Source organism: Ailuropoda melanoleuca, chromosome 14 (assembly GCF_002007445.2).
Source record: "Ailuropoda melanoleuca isolate Jingjing chromosome 14, ASM200744v2, whole genome shotgun sequence".
In the NCBI taxonomy this organism is placed as follows: Eukaryota; Metazoa; Chordata; class Mammalia; order Carnivora; family Ursidae; genus Ailuropoda; species Ailuropoda melanoleuca.
The window spans coordinates 106,615,034-106,635,485 of record NC_048231.1 but is presented as its reverse complement, the minus strand read 5'-3'; the positions used below and the strand labels follow the sequence as shown (position 1 = coordinate 106,635,485).

The 20,452-nt window shown below is 50.9% G+C and overlaps 1 protein-coding gene across 1 annotated transcript in view; it reads left to right on the top strand.

Moving 5' to 3' along the window:
* The first annotated feature begins 7 nt into the window (after nt 1-7).
* Nucleotides 8-20,452, top strand: part of PARD6G (par-6 family cell polarity regulator gamma) — a 91,227-nt gene continuing 70,782 nt past the window's right edge. The window contains exon 1 of the mRNA XM_034642222.1: nt 8-145. Within this exon, the coding sequence (XP_034498113.1) occupies nt 74-145 (72 nt within the window). The 5' untranslated portion in view covers nt 8-73. The remainder of the gene's footprint in view (nt 146-20,452) is intronic.

Here is a 20,452-nt window from a genome sequence, read left to right as displayed (position 1 = left end):
GGCCCCCAGCGTCCTCCTGCAGCCTCTGGAGCGAGGAGCCAGGGCGAAGACGAGGCTGAGCGGGGCCGGAACCATGAACCGGAGTTTCCACAAGTCTCAGACCCTGCGCTTCTACGACTGCAGCGCGGTGGAAGTCAAGAGCAAGGTAAGCCGGAGCCGGCGGTCTGCGCCCCCCTGCGAATGAATGAGCGCCCCGCGGGGGTGAGGGACTGGGCGCTGCGGGAGGTAAGGGAGCTGGCGACAACTTTGGAGCGCGGGCGCCGCCGCGGGATGCGCGGGGGTCCCGCCGCCCTTCCCGCCCCTGCACGGACACAAAGCCCAGCAGCCCGATGGGTGCCGCTGGAGCCCGGCGCTAGGAGGGCCGCTCGGGCTCCGGACCCCCGCGGGAGCGGCTCTTTTGTTCCACGAGCGGGAGACGACCCCGCGCGCTGCACGGTGGAGGGGCGGCGTTTCCGGGGCGACCCGGGGGCTGCTCGGAGTGGGGCCGTTGGGGAGCCTGGGGGCCCGGCCGGGGGGGAGGGCCGGGCTGCGCCGCCTCCTTCGCGGCGGAGGAGCCTCGGAACCAGCGAGGGGAGAGCGGCAGCCAGCCGGGGACCCCAGCCCCGCCGGCGCTCCCCAGGCCCAGGCTCTTCGGGCGCGCCCGGCCGGTGGCCCCTCCCGCTGCCTGCGCCCCGGCCCGAGCGTGCCCCAACTTGCGGGTGGCTGTGCGCGTTCGGCTAATTGGCTGATAGGATCTGGCGCTTCTGCCCTTTGCGGGGGCGGCTCCTCAGAGGCTGACGCTTTTGTCTGCGAGGGTCTTGGTTGCAGTTGTTCAGGGTCCCGGAGGAGGGGGCTCCTCGGGCCCTTCACTGCCGCTGCCTACGAGTCGGCCCTCTCGCCCTTTCTCTGTGCCTCCCGCCTCCTGTAAAGCGAGGCGGAGCAGCCTGAGTGCTTGGAGAGGGGCTGGACGGGAGGGTGGGCTCAGACGCCTAACGCAGCGCGGGGCGATAGTGCCTAAGGAGCCGAGTCCAGCGGCCCCCCTGCCCAGGCCGCCCCTGCCGGTCACGGGCCGAAGGGGTCCTTTGGTAAAGGATTTACAGGTCATCTGCCGAGTATGGGGGGGGGCGGCTTCTCTGCAGTGAACCAGTGAGTTGCAGGATTTCATTCTCATCTTGGGGAGACGGTCTTTTTACAAACTCCTCACTTCTGTTAAGATCGCAGCCTTCCCCCGGTGCTAATTCCGTGACCCTCGCCCGGGACTCATCCCCTCTTTAGCCCAGGAGTGCCCCCACCCTCCCAAATCAAATGTGCCTGCTGCGAGTTATGTGAGGGAAGAACCCACGAGCGTGAGTGGGAGCTCCACACAATTGTTGGTTTCTTTAACTGGGTTGGGAATGTGGTTAATCGGAGCTCTTTGACCGCTGTGCACATGTGGTGGGTCTTGTTGTTGTTGTTTTAAACTGTTTGAGATCCTCATGGATTCACATGCAGTTGTAGGAAAGAGATTCCCATAAAGGTCCGTTCTTGCAGTGCGGACTTGGTCACACACCTTTGTTGGGTGCACTTTCCAGCAAGCGCAGTCGACTGCGGAACACTTCCCACAAGGTCCCTCCTACTGCTCTTCCAGCGGCTGATTTTAAGTGAAGATTGACTAACATTAAACACCTTTCCTGAGCCACACAAGCCACATTCCTCGTACTCAATAGCCACAGGCACTTGCTGCTGCCTGATGACACGCACAGCTCGAGGGTGTATCCAGAAGGATCCATCTGGAGGCAGGGCCCTCACCAGGCCTCATACACAGTTCTGGACTGGGAGACGGAGAGTAACAGCCTGCCTCAGCGGCTCTCCTCCAGGAGGGGAGTGGGGGGCCGTGGACGTCCTGGCTGCCTAGCAGGCTGCCTCAGACTGCCCCACCCTCTCCAGCTCCCCAGTGAAGAAGGATGCTTGCGTTCGGGTTCAGATGCAGTGAATGTTCCCCTGGAGGTGAGTGGCAGAGCTGAAGTTTTGGTTGAATTTGGGAAGGGCCACCCAAACCTGGGTGGGCCCTGCTGAGCTGGCTGGTTCAACACACGGACGTGCACAAACACACCATTTTGGATGATGGGGCTTGCCTTACTGTTTGTCCAGAGGTCCACTTGGCTCTTCCCTCTGTACACACCCTCCCACTGGCCCCCTTAAAAATTAATATTTGCTACCAGGGAACCCATCTCTGCAGGGAGCCTTTACTGCACGTGCTGTCGTCAAGATACAGGAAGCAAAACTTTATGACAATGATGTCTTTTTTTCACATTAAATGCAGCACCAGAACACTTGGGTTTGCATGTGAGGAAAATGGTGCTGAGGGCTGAGTTCAGCCAGGTCTGCCACCTACTACTCTTCAGAACCTTCATTTGACCCTTTAGAGCCTCTGTTATTTCACCTGCAAAATTGGCCTTGTTCCTGTTCTTCTTACCTCCCGGGACAAAATGAAGTGATGTCTATAAAAGCACTTTGAAAGCTGCAGAGTGCCTCCAGTTGTAATGGTCAGTCCCTGCAGTTCAGGATTCTGTGGCATCTCAGAATATTGGGTCTGAAATTCCCCTCTCATCCTCTCAGAATTTTTGGCCACGTGCCACAGCCAGTCAACTTTCAAAGCCCTGGGGACATCGTCTTTACCTGGTGGCTCTCCCCCATCACACGGGCCCTTACATTCCCCTAACATTTCTGCTTTAATACTGGTGATTCATCTGTTCCTCCCCAGAACAGCAGAATGCACTTCTGACTCCTCAGTTCTGGTAACAAGGCTACCATTTTCCCATTTGCTTTTGACTTTTGCCTCTCCTCCCATAAGACCTGCAGTGTGGAGGGAAGGGCTGTGCACAGGTCTGGGGAAGCATGTTTCAGGCCCAGGGGAGCAAGTCTTGGGCCCTTGTAGGGGTAGCAGGAGGACCAATGCTAGGGGAGGCATCTACTAGGGGCAGAGTAATCATGGAGGACTCCAGCTGTGTGAAGGAGCATGTTACCTGCTGTCCGCAGTGTGTTCCCCCTACGCCCCTGCCCTCTAGTTCGGCCTCACTCACGTTCTTTGAACCTCGTGGTCTCTTTGCCCTGGTTATGTGGTTTTCCCCCGACCTGAAGTGCTCTCTGAGAATCTGCCCTATGTGCCAACCCTTTCCTACCAAGCCCATCCGATGTCTCCGCCAGGCCGAGCTCCCTCCATCCTCTGACCCCTGCTCTTCTTCTGGTCCTTGTCACAGCATTGGCACAGGGTGATTGTTCAGAGCAGAGACCGAGGACCATGTTTTACACCCCCAGGCATGTCATGTCCATTGTGTTTGGGAAGAGTCACTACTGAAGGTTTTACTCCAGTGTTTGCTGCTTTGTTTAAATCATGTTGGAGGCTTTTCTGGATTCTAAAGAAATACGTTCTCGTTGCTGAAAATTTAGAAACCGTATCAGGCACAAAATGGGGTAATTCTCCCACCCAAAACTGAGCCACTCTTGAGTGTGGCTCTATGTCCTCCTGACCCTCTGTGTGGACCTACATCACATGCATCTGGATTGACAGAACGACGGTCATATTTTATAGGCATGTTGCTCTGTAGCCTGCTGTCCCCCTTCAACTTAACCCTGCAAGTGTTTTGTCATGTCAGTATTTTTTTTTAAAGGTTTTATTTATTTATTCGACAGAGATAGAGACAGCCAGCGAGAGAGGGAACACAAGCAGGGGGAGTGCGAGAGGAAGAAGCAGGCTCATAGCGGAGGAGCCTGATGTGGGGCTCGATCCCATAACGCCGGGATCACGCCCTGAGCCGAAGGCGGACGCTTAACCGCTGTGCCACCCAGGCGCCCCCATGTCAGTATTTTTAAAAAACATATTTTTTAAATTACTACCTAGTATTCTATCTTATGTGTAAACCGTAATTAATTTAACCAGTATCCTATTTGGGTCATTTCCAGTGTTTTCTATAATAAGCAATGCTGTGAAAAACATCTTTGTACTCAGACATCTACAGAAACATTATATACAGAGTCTGTAGAGTTATGTGATGTAAAGGGTATAAAGAACTCTCTCTCCAGGATGAATCCCTACAAGTGCACTTACCATGTTAAAAGTATGCACGTTTTGAAGACTTTGAATATATATTGTTAAATTTTCTTGCAGAAACACTCTTGTGCAGATTTATGCACTGTTTCTTGTCTGTCCATCCCTCCCTCTCTCCCCTCCCTCCCTCCAGCATTGGGTATTTTCTTATTCTTTCCCGATTAGATAAGTGGAACCCCATCCCATTGTTTTACTTTGATCCTTAAATTATTAGTGAGTTTGAACATTTTTATATTTGTGGGCTATTCATCTATTTTTAGCTGCCTCTTTCTTTCCTGCACTTTTAGTGTTCTTATTTTTTGAGTTATGGGAACTGCTTGACAACAAATTTTCCAATCAGTGCTGAGGTAACAGTGATTTAAGCCCGCATGTTTCCCCTGGTCCTCAGACCCTCTCTCTGGCTGAGGCTGTTGGCTGGCTGGTGCTGCAGGGACATGTCTCACCATCTGGTGGGCTGGGGGCTGGGCCAGGCCCTCCCCATGGGGTGGCTGAGTACTTGCCTCCCGTGGGCCAGTTGAGAACCGCCTGACACGGTTTGACTCACCTGTGTGTGTCAGCTACACCCTTTTAAGATTCTGGTTTTGTATGTGTGCATGTCTGTGTTCAAACAGGTTGGGTGACTGGATGTGGGAAGCTGCCTCTGGAGGAGACTCTCACCAGGGACCCAAGTAGCGAGTGTCAGTCTGGTGGGTGCCAGTGGTGTTGATGTGGGTCTCTGGCCTGGGAGCAGCAGAAAGCCCTATGAACTCTCCTCATTGGGGGGCACCCCAACTAGCAGCCAGGGTTCAAGCCCTTCCCTAGGACCCATGGCATTTCAGATAGAGTGTTCTCCCAACTTGAGGAAAGGCATGTCAAGGATTGGAAAGTGCAGCCATTCAAGGTATCGGAAGCTCTATCGTTTGTGAATCATGTCTAAAATCATCCTGACCCTTTCCTGTGAAGGGGCCTCCCGGACTTTTAGACACAAGCAAGCAGGGAGCTTGGAATGGTGGCAGCAGAAGCGTCCATGGCCGCCGCGGTTAAAGGGAGCGTCAAGGTTAGTGTCAGACTTGTTCAGCTGTGTACATGCTTCCTGGCTCACCACTTCCTCTCGGCAAATTTCTACTCTTCTGTGACCCCTGGGGAGCCGTGGCAGGTACTGTGACCCTTTTTAGCCCCAACACATACCCTGCAGCCTTCCTCTGAGGCTGTCCCTGGTCACGCTGGGGGTACAGATGGTCCAGGCTAGACACTGCCCTCTGTGTACAGGTTGCACTCAGAAGTGTTTAGGGTTATTTAACCATCTGCCCCAATATAGAAACGTGTATACAGGCCGGACACTATTCTAAATACCTTGTAATTGCAAATAATATTTCATTAACCTCCATCACAACCCTGCAGGATGGGTTCTGTTATCACCACCATTACACGAGAGGAACGCTGAGGTCCAGGGAGTTTTGTGAAGCCGCCCAAGGCCAGAGAGCCCGAGCAGTCGGGCTCCAGAGTGCATGCTCTTTGCCACGAACTTTCAGTGGCCACTGGGGAAGGAGGGCTCCTGATTCCTCTTTTTCTGACAGGCCCTGAAGTCCAGGTCCAGGTGTGGATGCACATCTGCTCTGTTCACTGAGGCAGAACCCCTGCACCATCTGGACCTAGAGCTTAAAAGGGCAGCTCTGTGCTTTGTGGGGAAAGTTCTATTCTTCTTACATCACCACAGCAGGTTCTGTGGCTTGGTCTCAAGGGAAGTCCTCTATTCAGTAATTGTTCTTAAAAGTCGGATTCTGCCGTGTGTCGATCCATTCATTTATTCTTTTACGGAGCCACCACTATGTGTCAGGTATAGGGCTTGTGTTGGGGGACAAAGATAGTCAAGATAGACAGTATTTTCTCTGTAGAGACTTAGGGTCCAATGAAGGTTTGGTCTGGCAAGTGAGAAGATTGGGGATGGGTAGTGTCACCAAATCACTACGTCACATCTCCTTGAGCCCAGAGGTTTCCACTGCCTCCCAGCCTGCCTGCCTGCCCAGCAAGGCCAGTCATGAGGCTCAGCCTCCAGGAACCACTCCCGTCTGTTTTGCAGCATGAGCAATGTCAAAGTCTGCTGTGGTTGCTTTGAGATAAATCAGAGCGCCTTCTCCCCTCATTGCTTCCAGAAGCAGCTGGGCTCTGGCCTCCAGTTTTCCTCATCTGAGGGCTCTCCACTGCACTAGACTGGGAGGCCAGCTCCAAAAACTAGGTGCATTTCTCAGTAGTATGCTCCAAGGACGCACTTGGCTTCTGAAGTGTGAAGAGCAGTGTTTTGCATACAGGAGGTACCCAATAAATGTGGCTGAGTTGATGCCAGGTAAGGAACAACTCAGTTTTCCGATAGCTGTTGCTTCAGAAGCTGTTAGGGTACTTTAGAAAAGAACTACGTTTTGAGGAAGACGCGCAAAGCTTGACTCACCGATGGGATTATTCCCAGGGCACCTCTAAGAGGGGTCAGCAGCCTTGTCCCCTCCCTGCTAGTGCCATAGGGAAGAGAACAGACAGAAGGGGGGGAAAGATGAGCTGAACAAAGGGACAGAAACTTTGAAAGTCAAAAGGAAATTGATTTAAAAGTCCAAGTTGGTATTTCGGTCGTGTTGGTGTCTGCTGAGCCCCTCAGTGTGTGAGTACAGGCTGAGGGCGCCAGGGGCATGGTGTCCTCTGAGCCCCTCAGTGTGTGAGTACAGGCTGAGGGCGCCAGGGGCACAGCCTGCGGGCCCCATCTTCAGAGCCAGCTCTGTAGGTATCTCCAGGAGCAGTGCCCATACCCCTTCCTTGTAAGCCCTACGTGCTTCCTCCTGCAGAGCCCCCCAGGCAGCCCCATGTTACCTACAGATAGGGCAGCAGGCCCAGGACACTCACTGTCACAGCTAGGACATCAGCTAACTTCCCTGCCTCTTTTTGCCTGCCCCCTAATTTCAGTCTGTCCCAGATTCCTGGGTCCAGGGATGTGTCTCCCACACCCCACCATCCATCCCCCTCTCTCCCAAGGCTGTGTTCCTCACTGGCGCTCTGAACAGATACTTGCTGGCAGGCTTCGCTCCTCATCCCCAACCAGAGTATCTGCTCTGTGTTTTCGGGTATGTGTGCTGCATTTCACTTGGAGTTTGAGAGTTTGAAAACCACCCAGGGCCTCGTGCGTGGCCCAGCCCTGTTAAATCTTGCTTTGTCTCCTCCTTGTGCACCGCAGGCTGACCTTCTTACAGCTTGCCCCCGTCCACCCTTGCCCAGCCTCAGGGCTGAAACCGATGTTTTCCAGGAGGCTGCTCCAGACCTCCTGAATGTGGGGGCTCTCTCCTGTGTGACAGTAACAGACACTGACCTCAGGCATGCAGCCTGATGAAATGTTGCCTGTTTGCTTACCCAGGCGAGCACTATACAGATCAAAGTAGGGAACATTCCGGTATCCAGGAAGGTTCCCTCATGTCCTGTCTAGTCAGCATCCGCCCCCAGTGTAACCACCATCAGGGTCTCTGTCACTAAAGATGAGAGGGCTGGTTCTCGGACATGATGTAATGAGATACTCTTGTGTCCACAGGGGACGTCTGCCTGTGTAGATGGTGCCCCAGGCTGCGTGCATGTCCTTTGGTGGCTGTGTACGTGAGTGCCTCTTCCGTGTGCTCATGCTTTTCACCAGCCTTTTGTGATGTGGCTGTCTTCCCGTGCCAGCAGACACAGAGCTGGCCTGGGTGGTCTTGGTTAGTCTAACCCACCACTCAGTGCGGCTGTTCTCGGCTCTAGCCCTGGACTAGACTGGATTTCGGTGGAGTGGATGCTCTAGGAGGTCTGACCGTTTGGGAGTCCCGAAGGCCTTGAACCACAACTGATTAAGTGTTTGTGAACCACAACTGATTAAGTGTTTGTTGATTAATAAAATAGATCAGGAAGAGATCCATCGTCTTGCAGAATTTAAGGTTCCCGCTGCTGATGTGTGAAGGGGCTCTTATACTCCTTTGTGTGGTTCCGTGGCTCCAGTTGCTGCTGTCATGCCTTTCTTGGCTTTCCTTTAGTCCACACCGGCTTCCTTGGGCCCCTTTGGTAGGCCTGGCATTGTGGGAGAAGCTGAGACTCCAGATGAAAAGGGATGGGCCTGGGGGCTGCTTGGTGGGTCACGGGGCAGCTCGGGCACAGGCTCTTCAGTGAGGATGGGAAATGTCCCTTTTACAAAGTATCTGAGCTTCACATGTAGAACGAAGACCTCATGAGCCGCCTCCAGCTTTGTGGGCTGTGGACACCTGTGGAGGCAAGCGCTTTAGCCTGCCTTTACCCTGGGAGGTTTGCCGTGTCACCCCCCGGTGCACCACACTCACACATGGGCAGATGTTGACACATGGCATTGCAGCCACCTTGGGGCTTTGTCTGCCCCTTCTAGAGAGCAGGTGTATTTATTCTCCATTCTGTCACATCAGCACGTTTGCCGAAACATGAGTTAGGCATCGGTCAGTCTACAGGGCAGACCTCTCTTGCCTTTGCTTCTGAGACAGGGCAGGGACAGACAAGAGGCTTCTTTCTGGAGACACATGCTTCACAGAAGGGCCCTGAGGTCCCTGGGTAAGGGCTGTGGAAGAGAGAATTGTAAGGGCCATAAGGCTGCCATGCTGGAGGGCTTTGGAGACTAAAATAATGTCAGTATCCTGTTTTCCATGGCATGGGGGCCTGAGCCATCAGCTCCCCACCCACAAGTCCTGACCTCGCTTCCCTCACTGGTCTGGGATAATAACGGGGTGTTGCTATGGGACAAAACAAAGTTCTGTGTCTGTAGGATGGTCCCTCATGTGGGGGAGGAGCTGGCACCCAGCCTCTGGACTCTGGTCACCTTGGGCCCGACTGTCCCTGTATAGGTGCAGGTGTAAGGGGCACAGGGGAGGTAAGGGCTCCGCATGTCTGGGAGACCTCCTGTAGGAAATGGTGTATTGAGGACCCCCTCCACTCCTCAAGGGATAAACAGTCCTGGGATCCCTTCTCCCCATGAGCTTGGAGTCTCCTGCCCTGTCCCCTCGCCACACAAGCTGGGAGCAGCCTCCCAAGGGTGTGGCCCTGTGGCTTGTCTGTGAGTGGCACCTCTTCTCAGCCCCGGTGGCCGAGGACTGGTCACGGCCAAGTGTTGTGCCATTGGGGATGCCCCGCGCTTCCCCTTGATTGTCTGTCTGGGAGGCACACAGTCTCTGGGCCCCCTCCCCTCCCTGGGAGCCTGGGCTAGCCTGGTGGAAGCAGCTGCCATGGGGTCACATCACCTGGAGGAGAGTCTCGGCAGGTGTGGCCTTCTGGGTTCAGTTCCGGTGGTTCCAGTTCCCTTTCCTGGGGCATCAGCTGTGCGCTGGGCTTTCTGACAGTGCTCCCATCGGCTCTTCAGCACAGATGTGTTCCTTGAAGCTCATGACACCATGTGCATGGGCTGTGGAGAAGAGGACCCCGGGGGCTTGACCAGCCTGTCAGGTCACCTAACCAAGGTCCCACCTGCAAGTGGCAAAATTGGGTCTTAAACCCTCAATTGCTTCCCGTCTACTTCACATTATTCCTTGATTCCACCTCCTGGAAAACAGACACCACCTACCCACTTGGACACGCTCTGAAGTCCTATCCTCTATCCCTCCACCCCCTTCCCGTACCTCCTGGACACTGGCTCACTTCCTCAGTATCCCTCGTGCATCCTGTGAAACCCCTCTCCCAGGCGGCCCCGTGAGTTCTGACCTATGTGCACAGTCTGTTTGCTGGGAGATGGTGGGTACAGGGAGAACCTGACCACTCTCCCCCTTCCTCCTCTTTGCAGCTGTGGGCAGAGTAGTATTGGCGACGACCCTGGTCCCTGGCACACCTGGACATGTCACTTAGCAGATGCCCCTTGAATTGCATGGCTAGGGGTGTGTCACGAAAGGGCTGCCTTCATTGTGTTTGCAAGTTTCGGTCTTCGAGAAGGGCTCAGACCACAGCCCTGCGAACGCCTGTGCGCGACCTTCTCTAGGCACTCTGGTGAACAGCGGGCCTTTTCTGGGACCACAGTCTCTCAGGATGGCGCATGTGTTTGAGTGTCACAAAAACACTATGAAAAATATGTTTTTGTCCCTTTTTTACAAAGGAGGAGATATGCTCAGAGAAGTTTAAATGATCAAGAGTCATGCAGCCAGTAAAGGTGAGTCAGGAATTTGCACCTGCAGAGCCTTGTGTGTAATGACTCTGCCCTCCCATCTGTATTGATAAGACTGGTCCAGACCCCATGACACCTCAGCGCATCTCCATCCCTGGAAACTACCCCCTTTTTTGTGAATCGTGAGTTCATACTTGGATGTAACCTTCCTTGCGGGGGCCAGGGTTTCAGGCTTCTGCTGGAGTGGGTTTCTGCTTCCGAGAAGTCCCATGAAGGCAGGGACAGATGAGAAACCTGGACTTTACCTCCTACATGTCTGGCCTTGGCAGTCCCCCCAGTCTGCCCGCTCTACCTTTCATAGCAACCAGGTCTCCTGCACTTTGACCTTCAGCTCCTAGAGCAGCCTGGCTCTCCATCACACTGCTCCAACTGCTGTCAGCCCTTTATCATCCATGCTTTCAGCAGTTCAGGTGCCCCTTCCTACCTGGGAAGTCTGTTCCCAGTGGGGTATCCTGGTGCTTGACTTCCCACGTGGAGTGTTCACCCCACCACTGGCGCTCTTTAGCTCTTTTCTGCCTTATTTCTGGTATTCACTTCAGTTCTTCTGTTTACTACCTTCATGACTGTGGTCAGGGATTGAATCCTTCCAGGTCTCAGTCTCCTGGCCTTTGAAATGGGAATAGTGACACTTCTGGGTGGCTGTTAGGATTAAAGAGAGCTTGTACATAAAGCATGGCACTGACCACACCTGATGTACTGTACTGGAAATCCCTGCCAGACAGGAGCCATAGACCCTGTTTGTAAATCTCTGTGTCCTCCACTCTCAGCCCAACCCCACAACTCCATTAACCAGTGCTGGGTCCACAGATGCAGCTCGCAGGTGTGAGCTGGAGAGCGTGTGTGTGAGCAGAGGAGCACACATGTGACCTGTAGCACACGCACATGCTCCTTGAGGTGACCCAGGTGCGTTGGGTGCTCAGTTCCCAGCAGCCTCACGAAGGATGTTCATCTGAGCAGCTCTGCGGCTACTGGTGGCTGGGCTATCATCACTCTGGATCAGGGTGGATGCATGGGGCACAGGAAGGGGCCAGGCTCTGCTGTCAGCTCCACCCCATCTGACTCACAGGTCTGTGGCCTGATTTTAAACTGTCCCAACATGTCAGCCCAGGAAGTCATCCCATGGCAGAGTCCCACGCTCTGACAGATGCCACATGAGGATAACAGCCTGTGCTTCCTGGTCATTCCCTAAATGGGAATCTTCCCACATTTTCCTCTGCGGCATGCACATGCACTCCTGCTCCTTGGCCCTGTCCCCAAAAGGCCTGAGGCGATTGCATTACCTTACAGAATGGCACCTGAGATCTTTCACATCTGGAGCTGTCTGGGCTCCTTCCATCTGTGCTGTGGCTCCTGTCTTCTCTTCACCTGAATATTTCTTTTCCTCATACACACAGTTTGAATCAGGGCCTGTGTCCTACAGTACCCTTGTGTGCATCTCTCAGTTTGTAATTACATATTTGCATGTGTGATTACTGTCCAACATTGGGCTCTCAGACAACCATCAGTCCCATGAAGACAGTCCACACTGGCACTGGGTACCACCCATACCTGGTGTTCAGTAAGATGTTGTTCAAGGAACCAGTATGAAACGACAGCCCCTAGCGGTGATAGCAGGGCTCTTGCTGTGTTGTGTCCAACACTGCCTTTCAGACTGATGTGTCCGTGAGTCACTGGGAATCTAGTTAGAGTAGAATTCTGACTCCCTCCCCAAGCCTGGGGCCTGAGGTCACGCATCTCCAGCAGGTCCCAGGTGACAGTGATAAGCCAGCTCAAGGAGCACACGCTGGGAGGTCCAGCCCCAGAGAGCCTGGCTTCCCTGGCCGCAGGTGCACCAGGGCTGCATGGCTCCCTGGGCTCTTGGCTTAGGCAGTAATCACAGCCCTGGGCTGGGCCCTCAGGATCACACTAGATTCAGCTTTGCCTTGTGTTCCCTCACTTCCCAACTCTTTCTAATACAGCACTTTCTAAAAAAGATTTTATTTATTTTATTTGTTTGTTTGTTTGTTTATTTGGGGGGGGCGTAAGCAGGGGGAGGGACAGAGGGAGAGAGAGAAACGGGTTTGTGAGCAGGGAAACCAATATGGGGCTGGAACCCAGGAGCCTGGGATCTTGGCCTGAGCCGGAGGCAGACGCTTTACGCACTGAGCCACCCAGGCGCCCCTGTAATACAGCGTTTCTGTTGGCTTAATTGTATTTCATCCTGGGAATATGCTTCCTCTGTTTGGTTAAATTTTACAGTTAACATTTTTGACAACTAAATATTTTGGTGAATGTTTGCCTTGAAAATCTGTTTCTGATGACTTCCCGGTTGCTCTCACCTGAGGGGCCTGGAGGCGGGACCTCACAGGTGGGGGTGGCGATGCCGAGGGGCTGCGGCCTTGGTGAGGGCGGGGCCTCAGGGGGAGTGTTTGCTGAGGGGTGTGGCCTCGGTGGGCGGGGCCTCAGGGGCAGCGCTTCGGTGACGTTTGGGGCGGGGCGGGTCCTGGGTTGCTGGGTCCCTAACGCTGGGCGGGCTCGGAAAGCTGCGGGCATAACCGGGGTGGATAACCGGGTAAGGTGAGTGCATCATTTTAAGTCGGCGTTTGTCATGCGCTAAAGGACAAAGTGGCCCCTGGAGTATCTTCTATCCAAGATCAAGAACATATTACACTAGAAAATGACCCTAGGAATCCTGTGCTTCAGACTCGGGCCCTGGTCAGGGGGTGTCAGAATGAGGCTTCGTGTCTAGGACCCTCGTTGACCCCTCCAGATTACAGCGGTTTCGGGATGACTGAGGAGTCTAGCCCTGAAGGGTTAGCGGTAACACACCGTTCTGGTCGTAGGCGCTGTGCTGGTGCGGTGATCGGTGATCGGTGATCGGGAGGAGAGCGGCCCTGGCTGTAACCTGCCCTGTGCGGGAGCCTCCACACCCTCTGCTTCCTGAAGCCTCCCGCCCTGCAGACAGGCTGAGGGGTTCGCCCCAAGTCCTCTAAGCCCAGGCAGTAGCGGGGAGGCAGACCCCTCCCACACTGAGGGAAGAGCCCCGGGAGCCCTCCTGCTGTGCGGGTCTGCACTCCCGCATAGCTCCGGCGGGTTAGGGAGCACACGTGCCTGCCTGGTGTATTCTGCCCTTCCTCCCGTGCACGTACCAGCTTCTAACATACCGTATGTTTTACCCACCTGCATCTTTTTTACTGTTTGCTACCCATCTTCCCCGCTAGGATATCAGTTTCATGAGAACAGCCTTTTTTCTGTTTTGTTCACTCACTTACCCAGTGTGTGGGAGAGAACCTATTGCTTAGAGCCACTCCATGCATATATATTGGATGATGAAAGCAGGAGCCGTGCATTACACTAGCTAGTCGGTAAATGAATTTTGTGGGCATACTGTACTCCAGGATCTGGGGGAGGGGGACGGGGCTACAATGGAGACCATATTTTTCTTTCACAACTGTAAAGTCCCATGCAGGAAAGTATTTGTTTGGTGAGTAAGTTCCTACTTGGTAGTTTGGAGGAGTGAGTTCAAGTACAGAGACGTGTCACTTCATAGGACACTTTTGGGAGTGTCCTGGTGGTGTGGTGGTTCTGGGGGTCACGCTCTGGTGAAAGGGAGGAGCAGAAGTGAGTGGTGGTTCTCAGACGTTCTTCTCTTTAGAGTCAGTTCTACCCAAGGAAGGGATCTGAGCTGCAAGCAGGTGGGACTTGGCTTCAGAGCCTCTCGGGAGAGCCCATCTGCCTGCAGCAAGCCTGTGGTGCCTACCGCACGGTCACTAGTGGACGGCACGGCCTAGGGTCACCAGCCCAAGGGCTCCCACCCGGTTTATCTCCAGCAGAAGACAGGGGGTCAGAGCGGCTGACTGCCCTTCCTTCCTGGGAAAGTAATTTCTTCAAGAAGCACCTTCAGGCAGACCCTGGGTGTGGTTGAGACCCCATGAGACTTTGTGTCTTTTTTCTATGTTCAGTTAACCTCTGTATAGCACATCGTTAGCTTTTGATGCAGTGTTCAATGATTCATTAGTTGCGTGACACCCAGTGCTCGTCACAACACGTGCCCTCCTCATTACCCATCACCCAGGTACCCCATCCCCCACCCCCTCCCCTCTGAAACCCCCAGTCTGTTTCCTGGGGCCCACGGTCTCTCATGGTTCGTCTCCCTCTCCGATTTCTTCCCCCTTCAGATTTCCCTCCCTTCCCCTGTGATGCTCCTGCTATTGCTTATGTCTTTCTCTGCTTGACTCATTTCTCTCAGCACAGTCGCCTCCAGTTCCATCCATGTGTGTGCAGATGGTGGGTATTCATCCTTTCTGATGGCTGAGTAATATTCCATTGTGTATATGGACCACATCTTCTTTTTTTTTTTTTCTTAAAGATTTTATTTATTTATTTGACAGAGATAGAGACAGCCAGCGAGAGAGGGAACACAAGCAGGCGGAGTGGGAGAGGAAGAAGCAGGCTCATATCAGAGGAGCCTGATGTGGGGCTCGATCCCGTAACGCCAGGATCACGCCCTGAGCCAAAGGCAGACGCTTAACCGCTATGCCACCCAGGCGCTCCCGGACCACATCTTCTTTATCCAGTCATCTGTTGAAGGGCATCTCGGCTTCTACCCCAGTTTGGCTATTGTAGACATTGCTGCTATGAACATTGGGTGCATGTGCCCCTTCTTTTCACTACATCTGTGTCATCAGGGCAAATACCTAGTAGTGCAATCACTGAGTTGTAGGGTAGCTCTATTTTTAACATCTTGAGGAATCTTCATACTGTGGCCTGAGGGGGGCAAGATGGCGGAGGAGTACGGGACTCCATTTCAACCGGTCCTCTGAATTTAGCTGGATATCTACTAGGCCATTCTGAAATCAGCCTGAGATGTAAGAATATATATCCGGATCTCTACAAGCAGAAAAACAGCACCTGTCCCCAGGTAGGAAGGGAGAAGTCATGAATCTGTGGGCAGATATCGGGAGATAAGCAGGAGGGGGAGGGAGCCTCCACAAGCTGGCCCCTGGAAAGTGATGTGACACCGGAGCAGAAAAGTGTCCTGCACTGGGGGACCGGGTTCCTTTGTGCCTTTAAAACGGGCACTTAACGTTGAACTACACCATCTGAAGTATAGTCACAAACAGATTACCACAGAGACTGTGTTTTACATCGTTAAAGACCCTTCCAGTTCACCCGTTTACTCACCTGTTTACAAATAGTCATTGGAACATTGCCTCCTTGGTTTTGATGGTGAAAACATCACCTATGTACTGACACCTGGGGGCGGGGGTGGTGCGGGTGCTGATGTTTGGCTTCAAATCTAACATACACGGGACTGGGCTGGTGTGTGGCATGGGACCTGGTCTGTGACTTCATGCTCATATCGCCTCCTGTGTTCCTGTTTTGACTTAATTAAAATTCTAGAATTTTATTTTAAAACCAGTTAACAGAGGTTTAATTCTTAATTCAATGAAAATTTGTGCGCAGGAACTTTACTAGTCTAGAACTGCTAGTCTAGAACTAGTCTAGACCCTGCTGTCATGGGCTGGAACTCCAGTGAAGAGCTGTGGTAGTCTGCTGCTGTCACTCACATAGGAATTACAGATTTATGGCTGCATGGCGTTTGGGAGGTGTCCTAGCAGTGACTCAGTTACTGAGCAAATTTTAGCTGATAAATACTCGACCTTAATGCCTGGCTCCTATGGCCTTGCCTGGTGAGTCTGACAATACCCTGTCATGTCCCTGTGGGCCCAGTGACTTAACTTCCTCACTTCAGGGGCAGCTGAGAGCTGGAGATACCTCTTCCACAAGACCACAAGCATCCAGAAAGCGAGTATTTTCAAAATATAGCAGATAAGTGAAAAAAAAGCACAGAGTTGACCAGTGTGGATAGTATGCTATTGTTTGTTTGGAAAAGAAGGAATATAGATACAGTTTGCATAGAACGCCTTCACAGGCCTTTTGAAGGGCACAACTGAAGCACTGGTTCTTGTAGGAAGGGAGCTGGGGCGCTGGAAGACTTTTTACTGAACACCTTTCGAATTTTGAGCTCTGTGGTTCTATCCCTATTCAAACTGTAAAGAAAAACATACCAAACAGTGTGGTTCCAATTCTTTTTTAAAAGCATGTGTGTTAGAGGTCTGCAAGAACATGCCCTCACACAGTGCACAGCTGTCTCAGTCAGATGTCCCTACGTGGGACCCTCATGAGCCAGCCCAGGTACTGGACCAACCCCAGAACAGGTGAGCTCTTGGCTCCAGGTGGCACCTCAAGCATCATACCAGATACTAGACCTTGATTTTCCTCTTTTTTTTATTTTTATTTTTTTTCTGTCTTGCATGAATCTGGCTGGTTTCCCCCGTGGTGGCTATGTTCGCAGGCATGTGTGGCCAGCTTTTCTGACTGCTTCAGAACAAAGACTACCTTGATTTATATGCATAAGAGGAAAGAATGCTTTTTAAAAAACAGGTTTTTTTAAGGAAATGATGAAGGAGGGTAGAAATTCAGAATTAGAAACCTAATCAGAGACCTAAAATCCCCTTCAATTCCCCTTTTTGTGAAAACCAACCCGAAAGGGAAGGTGAGCTGGGGGTGGGGGCAGTTGAGTCAGACACTGTGGCAAAGAGAGACCATGAGCCAGTTATTTTGCCCCCCTGGGTTTGAGCTGCCTTCCTCTGTGAAGGGGATGAAGGGGATAATACATCTCTCCCAAGTGGCTTGAGATTAAAAATGGTGTGTGTGCAACTCCTGTCCCCACAAAACTGTTAGAAACACAAATATGTGTGAGCCTTTAATCCTCAAGTGCTAGAAACAGTGGTTAATTGGTCCTGTCTATCGTCTTTGGGGCATGCAGGGACATCACATGGGGTTCAAGCCTTGGATGCCCTCCCTAGCTGGAAAGACAGCAGTGGAAAGGGCCTCAGTGAGAAGAGAGTGCTCAGTTTGATTTTTCTCCTCTTCCCTTTGACTTTAGCCCTAACAGGAGGGATGACACTGAGCCAGAGCTGCCGCTTCCTCATCAAAAAATGTGCCATTTTGGAGTTTTAAAGAAAATAGTACCTGAGCGAGTTTAAGAGGAAAGCTGGGGACCATGTTTTCCATTGTAGGAAGAATGACTTTTTGGTTAGCTTGGAGTGGTAGCAGGAAATGGGGGGTCTTATTTCCAGCCTGGAATCAAGGAGTTCTGTGGCCTTGGGCAGATGTCTCAACCTCTCTGAGACCCTCAGTGTGGATGCTTGGAGGAGTACTTCCAATGGGGAAGCTTAACGTTTAATTGTGGACATGAAAACAGCTAACCCAGACAAGCCTTTAGTGCTCTGCAGTGTTCTACACAAAACGGGTTTTGTTTGTTTTTTTTTTTAACATACAGAAAAGTATAGAGAGATCTCATTAGATATCAAGAAAAAGAAAATTCTACATTTTTAATATTTTTATCCCGGAAAATAAGAAATAATCATGGTAATGCTAATTGATCACCCTTGGAGTCACATGACATTGAATGATGAAAACAGATTTGTATTGTCTGAGTCTTGTGACTCCACAAATATCATTCATATAGGGTTTTAGTTTCTGAATTGGAGAAGAGGAACTGAGGGCCTTTTGCAGTTTGGAGCCAGGGTGGAGATGGGTGTGAGGAAAGGCAAGTTCTACCCTGTTCAGAATGCCTGCCCTCTGTCCTTACCAGTTCAACACTGTGGGACCAATTCAAACTGGAAAAGCTTGCCCTACCAGCTTGGACTAAGTCTCATATCCTGTTTCTGCTCTTCAAGACCCAGCAGTAATGGGGGGGAGGGGCTTCCTTGAGTTCTCAAGTCTTTATCTTCTAAATTGATGTGTGCTGACAACAGATGCTTGGACTCTTGGTCCCTTAGGGTTTCCTGTATGCCTAGAGCAAGAGTAGAGCCTGCATTGAACCTGTCCAGTGTCACTCTCCGGGGTTTCCGTGTTTCCGAATACAGCTTCCAATCAGCCTTCAATAGGCTATTTAAAAAAATTATTCTTTGAGGTGAAACTTAAAAATTCACATGAAATAAAATTCACAACTTTGGAGCATAAATTCATAGTTTTTAGTATATTCACAGAATTGTGCAATCATTACCACTATCTAATTTTGGAACATTTTGTTCACCCCAAAAATAAACCTACCCATTAGCAGCCATTCTCAATTCCTTCTATCCCCAGCCTCTGGCAACCACTAGCCTGTTTTCTCTATGTATCTGCCTGTCCTGTACATTGCATGTAAACAGACTCATGCATCAGTACATGGCCTTTCGTGGCTGGCGTCTCTCACTTAGCATAATGTTTTCAAGGTTCATCTTTATTGTAGGATATATTAGTACCACATTTTGGGGGGCAACATAAGGCCAGGATCCACTCGAGAGCCTGGCACTATCCACACCCAGTGTTAACTTTTTCAGACCTACTCTTGCTGTGGGGTCAGCGTGCCTGGGGTAGACCAAGTTGAGGCTCCCAGCAGGTAGGAAAACAGGCTGCCTCGGTAGTCGTCTTTTAATCAGAAGAAACAAGTTATGAGTAAGCAAAAATACACATGGACTATCATTTACATATACCGCTGTGGTGACATTTAGTTGTGCTCTTTATTTTTACCGTGGATTCAAGTTAAGGTATAGTGTCCTTTTATTTCAGCCTGAATGATAGCTTTAATATTTCTCATAAAGCAGGTCTGCTGGTGGCAAAATCTCCCAGTTTTTGTGTGTTTTGGACTATCTCGTTTCTCCTTCATTTTTGAAGGATAGTGTTGCTGGATATGGGATTCTCAGTTGACATTCTCTCCCCACATGTCATTCTACAACATCTTAGCCTCCATGATCTCAGATAGGAAGTCATTCATGTTACTGCAGATGCTTTATATGTAATGAATTGTTCTCCTGCTTTTAGGGTTATCTCTTTGGCTTTGGGTTTGACAGTTTGACTACGATACATCTAGGTGTGGATTGCATTGAGTTTATCTTAATTGTAGCTTGGACTTTTGGATATATAGATTAATCAGATTTGGGAAGTTATGGCCGTTGTTTCTTCAAATGTTCTTTCTGCCTTTTTCTCTCTAGTTAACCATCCAAAGTAAACATTTAAAAACTCTTTCACTGAATGAAAACCATTTAATGTGACACGAGGCAAGTGTAGCATCGGCCCTATTGCTACTTCTTGCCGTGAATGTCAGCAAGTAGATGGGACTGAGGGCTCTAAAGGCATGCCAGACCCCGCTCTCTGACTCTCAACGGGTAATGTATTCCTTGGGATGTGTGGCAGATTGCCACAGATCTCTGAGATAGTCTTTTTTTCTTTCTGCCCCTTAGACTGTACAATTTCAAATGACCCATCCTCATGTTTGCATGTTCTTTCTTCAGCCACCTCTAATTGTCTGTCAATTCCCTCTAGGGAACGTCTTCACTTCAGTTATTATATTCTTCAATTCTAAAATTTCTGTCTAATTCTTTTTTTAAAAAATTATTTTCATCTCTTTGTGATAATTTCTGTTTATTGCTTTCATGGTTTCCTTTAGCTCTTTAGACATGGCTTCCTTCAGTTATTTGAACATAATTATAATAGCTGATCTCAGATCTTTGTCTTGTAAGTGCAGCATCTGGGCCCCTCAGTGACTGCTTTGGCTGCTTATTTTCCTCTGCATGGAGACCATTTTTTTCTGTCTCTTTATATATCTTATGGTTTTGTTGAAAACTAAACATTTTAAATAATATGATGTGATAACTCTGGAAATCAAACCCTCCCTCTTAAGGGTTTGTGGTTGTTGCTGCTTTTGGTTTGTGTGGTGACTTTCCTAGACTAACTCTGTAAAGTTTATTATTTGTCGTGTGAGACCACAATTAGCTTCATGGTCATCTGGTGATTGAACAGAGATTTCTTTAAATGATTTGAACCAGTAAGCCCCCAGCCTTTGCTTGGGGCTGTATGTGTGTGTTGGGGCATATCTTCAACACTCCAGCTGCTTACACTCCACTTTAGCCTTCAGTTACTGACTCACAGAATCCCAAGATCAGCCAGGTAGGAGAGATTTTAGCCTTCTTAGGTCTTCCCTGATCACATACATAGCCCTGCATATGTGTGTGGCCGTCTGTATCTGTAGGAATGAATCAGAGCTTTTCACAACCTCCTGTGGACATCTTATTCTGCTCCATTTCTTTTATTGTAGTAAAATACACATCACATAAAATTTGCCACTTAACCATTTTACGTGTGCAGTTCAGTGTCCCTAAGTACATTTGCAGTATTGTGCAGCTGTCCCCACCATCTCCAGA